Genomic DNA, 4,710 nt, shown 5'->3' on the forward strand with positions numbered 1-4,710 from the left:
CCCTTCCTAAGGGGTGGATAACCGGAGGTTAGCTCGGTTAGGGGCCTGATGACATGGGAATACCCCTGAATGAACCGTCTGTAATACCCTGCGAAGCCTAAAAAGGACTGGAGTTCCTTTAGGTTGGTGGGAACAGGCCACGTAGTCAGGGCTTTTACTTTCTCCGGGTCTGTCTCTACACCCTTCTCTGAAACGACATGACCGAGATACCTGACAGAAGTCTGAAAAAATTTACACTTCCCTGGCGCTAACTTCAGCCCGTATTCTTTCAGCCGCTGTAAGACACGCTTCAGGCGTTGTTCGTGCTCCTCCAGGGAAGATGAAAAAATAATCAGGTCGTCGATGAACACCAAAACCTCTTTAAGGTTCATCTCTCCAACGCACTTTTCCATTAATCGTTGGAATGTTGATGGCGCATTTGTAATACCCTGGGGCATTCTATTGAACTCCCAAAATCCTAGGGGGCAAACAAACGCTGTCTTCTGCTTGTCTGATTCTTCCATTTCGATTTGGTAGTACCCTGATTTAAGATCTAAAACAGAGAACCATTTCGATCCAGCCAGGGCAGAGAAGGCGTCTTCGAGCTTCGGCAGGGCATACGCATCTTTAATTGTCTGAAGGTTTAACTTCCTGAAGTCTATACAAAGACGAACCGAACCATCCTTCTTCCTGACAACTACGATTGGAGATGCGAACGGGGACTCAGACTCTTGAATAACCCCTGAATCAAGGAGCTCCTGTAGGTGCCTCCTCACTGCATCTACATCATGGGGGTGTATTGGACGTGGTCTGAACTTGAAAGGTGTTTCATCACTGAGTTTGATACGGTGTTTGACTTTGTCTGTATGTCCAAAATCCAGGTCGTGATTGGAAAAGACGTCTGGCATGGAGTTTAACAGGCGTGTTACCCGCTCCTTCCATTCGGGTGGCAAAGGTGAGTCTCCAAAATCAAAACTCAGTTTTGTGGTCTGAGGGGACTCCCTTTGCGTGTCAGGTGGGTTCGGTTCCTTAACTGTTTGTTCTTTGTGTAACACTCTCACAACTGCATTAACATCTGCCAATATTGTCTTGGACGGAATTGTAATGTCATGTTCTGTTTCATTTTTCAAAACAACAGGTAGGTGGCAAGGTTGTTTCGTTGGCAAGCTGACCAAACTAGCTGTGACCAGGAGGCCGCTGGGTAGAGAAGAGGCTGATGGTTGTTCAATGATGACATACTTGTCAGAATGAGCACTAGATGCATTAGTCATGCATTGGAGGATGACTGTCTGTCCTGCTGGAACAACCTCAGGTGTCTTACCAACCATCTTCGCCCAGCCAAGGCTACTACTGGTGGAGCTTGTCTGACGCTGTTGGAGGATTCTGAGGACGGCCCTGTAGCCATAAGGCAATGGCTGAAAGGTGGAATGATTCGGGTCCTCTTGAAGGTCAGCATACAAGGCGTCAAGAGTATTGGTGCCAATGAGTACCTGCTCATGGACTGCAGATCGGATGTGGGGGATAACCAACGCCAAAGTGTGGACTTCCATGTCCGCCCCTACGAAGTCTTTAGGAAATGTAACAGAAAGCTCAATGTATCCTAAGTAGGGGACTAATTGGCCGTTGGCGCCCTCAACGTCAAGAAGATCGCCTAAGGGATGAATGGTCAGATCTGGCAGGTGCTGCTCATAAAAAGACTGGGGCACCGTGGTCACCTGCGAACCTGTATCTAGAAGACAAGTAGTGTCTTTTCCCGCAATGGTTACCTGAGCTGTGGTTTTGGTTCCCACAAGGCCACGAGGAAGTGTACTGGGCCTCTTCTTATTCTGAGCTCTCCTCCAGACATTTTTCTCAATTGTGGGACTGGATTTGCCAGGTTTCACTCCCATATGTCCCTCTATGGGAGCAGACATTAGTTTAAATGTGCCTGATCACCAAGGGAGTTAGAGGACTCCCATGCAGCCTGCCTTTCTCGGAGCTGTTTTTTCTTTGCTGCAACGAGGGAAGGGTTTGGCTCATTGTCACAAGCCGAGACCACATGACCATCCTCCCCACACTGGAAACAGTACCAAGGGCGTGGCTTGCTGCTCAGTTTGACGGAGGGGCTCTGCTGACTTCCTTTCCTTTTCATGAGGTGAGTATCGGCTTTGGCACTGGAGGCAAGGGACTTTGCTTTCTGTTTAGGCAGTTTCTGTTTTTGACTCTCTACTGTCATGCTGTTAAGTTGGGCACTAATATCTGCTATTTGTTTCCTCAACATCTCGACTTCAGTGCAGTGATCAGACTCAGTTGTGGCATGTGCCGTTTGTAGATGAGACATAATACGCTGCTTGCTGGCACTATAAGCAGGCTTGGTGCTGCCCAGATGTTGCTTCATACGACTCATTTTCGCTGCCTGTTTATCCTCTTCTGTCCTTAACAGCAGTAACAGTTCTGCAAAGGATGGCGGATTCCTCTTCCTTTGTTCAAGCTGAAGGTCGACTATCAAGGAATTTTCCCAGCAACCACGGCAGAATTGCTTTAAAAGTTGCTGGTCAAAGTCGTGAGAAGGCACACCACCACGTCTCATAGTTGTGCTCAGTGCCACATGCAACCTCTGCAAAAAAGCAGATGGCTTCTCACCATCATTTTGAAGTGTACTCATGAATCTGGCATACAGTTCATCGCCATCTTCAACTGCTCCATAGGCAGAGTCCAGTAGTTCAAGATAGGCCAAGGGTTTAGCCTGTGGGCCAAGATGCTTAGTCATCTCCGAAGCAGGAGGGAGGAGACTATCAAGGATGCGATGAGTGCAGTGTGAATCAGAAACTGAGGGATCCTTCATGAGAACCTCAACACTGGTACGCCACGTGTCGTAATCCGCTTCGTTACTAGGACGTGGACATTTTCCTGTGAACGCTCGAAGCCTACCTGGCGTAGAAAGGTGTGATGGGCCTTCACTGTTGCGGACCACATGTTCAACCACCACTCGTTGAATACTTGGGGGATTCACATCGATGGTGGATTGGGTCGGGTCACCAATGACAACTGGGGGAGTTGACGACGATGTTAACTCAGTCAGGTTTTTTGTAAGGATCGAAGGGGTATGAGGCTGAACCTCATCGTGAGAAGGTTTCCTACCTGCAGGATCAGAGGAGTCGACGAAAGAAGGGCGCGGAGAGGATGAGACACTCTCCTGGTCAGATGGTTCCTTTTGGGAGAGTGGGCTCTGCTCAGATGAGGGTTTTGGGTTAGGCTGAGGAGAAGAGGACTGTGTGCTAGCTGTAGACAAGGCAATATGTGTCAGCTCTTCTTTCAGCATCTGCTCTAAAGAAGTTCCACTTAGCTTGGCAATATCACACAGTTGTTCCATGTATGTTCTGGTAGCCTTGCTTCGAGCATCTAGAGTGTAAACACTTGCCAACCTTTTCACTTCATACACAGTGCTGGTCTGGGTGGGACTTTGAAGCTTAAGGGGCAACAAGGGCTCTAAGGCTTCCATAGCAGTGCTTTGTGTGAATTCCACAATGATGTGTCTGTGGAAATCTGATTTAGGATCATCTATGTGGAGAAAGTGTTTGATGGAACCATATTTCTGAAGGTAAGTGGATACTTCATTATCACTATCTGTGTCAGTTAACCCACTAACCACTACGGCACAAGGGATTTCAACGGATTCCTGCATTACTATTTCCATTTTGCCGTGCCTAATGTTTCCAATTTATTTATTTATTTTTTAAATGTTTTAAATGTACCTGTAATTGTAAAAACTTGTACACACAAAATAAAATTGACAATTTCACACTCAACAGGGCCCTCCTGGCTGGCTCGCCAAATCTGTAACCCTTATTATGGTATTATAACATGAGCACAGGTAAGTAATAGTCAATGTTAAGAGATGGACCAGTACAGAAGACTATAAGCTAGAGAGAGCCATTGTGGTTGAGTAATGAAAAGACACAGTCAATGATTTGAAGTTTTTTTTTTCCTTTTGGTTTTGTGTGGCCACTTATTATTAACCAATAACACAATGAAAATACAACAGTTGTTGCAAGGCATTCAATGGAAAATAACAAACTAAAATAATAAAGCCGGCAAAAATGAAAACCCTTTTTGTCCCAAAGTTACCGTTGGGGCCCTTATTTCTTCGGATCCGTGTCAAGTGTCAGTGTATCAGTGTATGTTTGTTCTGTCCTACCACACAGTCCGTGAGGAAGGGGGAATGAAGGAATTCTTCTCCACTCTCAGTTCAGTATCAGTAGTTCAATGCGGCTCGCCACCCAGCTCACGCTGGGAATCTAGTTCTAATCTGGTTCTGGAACCACTCTCTGGATCTCTCGAACTTCACACGAAACCAGCTGGATCTCTCCTCTGGACGGTGGGATGTGGATCATCTAATGATGTCACAGGGAAAAAAAACCGACCTACAAAGAGGCCAAAGGAAATCCAAATTGCATGTTGATTATCACTAATCAATAATAATGCTTCACATTAATTGGATTAAATTATCATCAAGCTCCCAAAAGGTTAAGTTGTACAACAATGTACTCAATTCAAACATTAACTCAGTTATGTAACCATAAATACATTTAAAGTGCATTTAATAACTAAATTCAAGTACTGTAACTCATTAATAACTGAAACAGTCTTAGTTACACTAGTAACACAGAAAATATCATTTTACAAAAAATAAAAAATATTGCATAGTACCCTTTAATTTTTTGTAGGAAACTGCATTAAATTCACCTAAAC

At 45.3% G+C, this 4,710-nt stretch overlaps 1 protein-coding gene across 1 annotated transcript; it reads right to left on the minus strand.

Annotated features, from left to right (window-relative positions):
- Window positions 1-1,880: 1,880 nt before the first annotated feature.
- On the minus strand, window positions 1,881-4,373 carry LOC109139515 (zinc finger CCHC domain-containing protein 18-like). Its single transcript, XM_027282920.1, has one exon. The coding sequence runs from the start codon at window positions 3,653-3,655 to the stop codon at window positions 1,892-1,894; it is 1,764 nt and encodes a 587-aa protein (XP_027138721.1). The 5' UTR covers window positions 3,656-4,373; the 3' UTR covers window positions 1,881-1,891.
- Between the last annotated feature and the right edge of the window lie 337 nt (window positions 4,374-4,710).

This window comes from Larimichthys crocea, chromosome X, assembly GCF_000972845.2.
Source record: "Larimichthys crocea isolate SSNF chromosome X, L_crocea_2.0, whole genome shotgun sequence".
Taxonomy (NCBI): domain Eukaryota; kingdom Metazoa; phylum Chordata; class Actinopteri; family Sciaenidae; genus Larimichthys; species Larimichthys crocea.

Bases quoted from the DNA above. Each gene is read 5' to 3' on its own strand.
- LOC109139515 (XM_027282920.1), bottom strand. From the start codon at position 3,655: ATGGAAATAGTAATGCAGGAATCCGTTGAAATCCCTTGTGCCGTAGTG.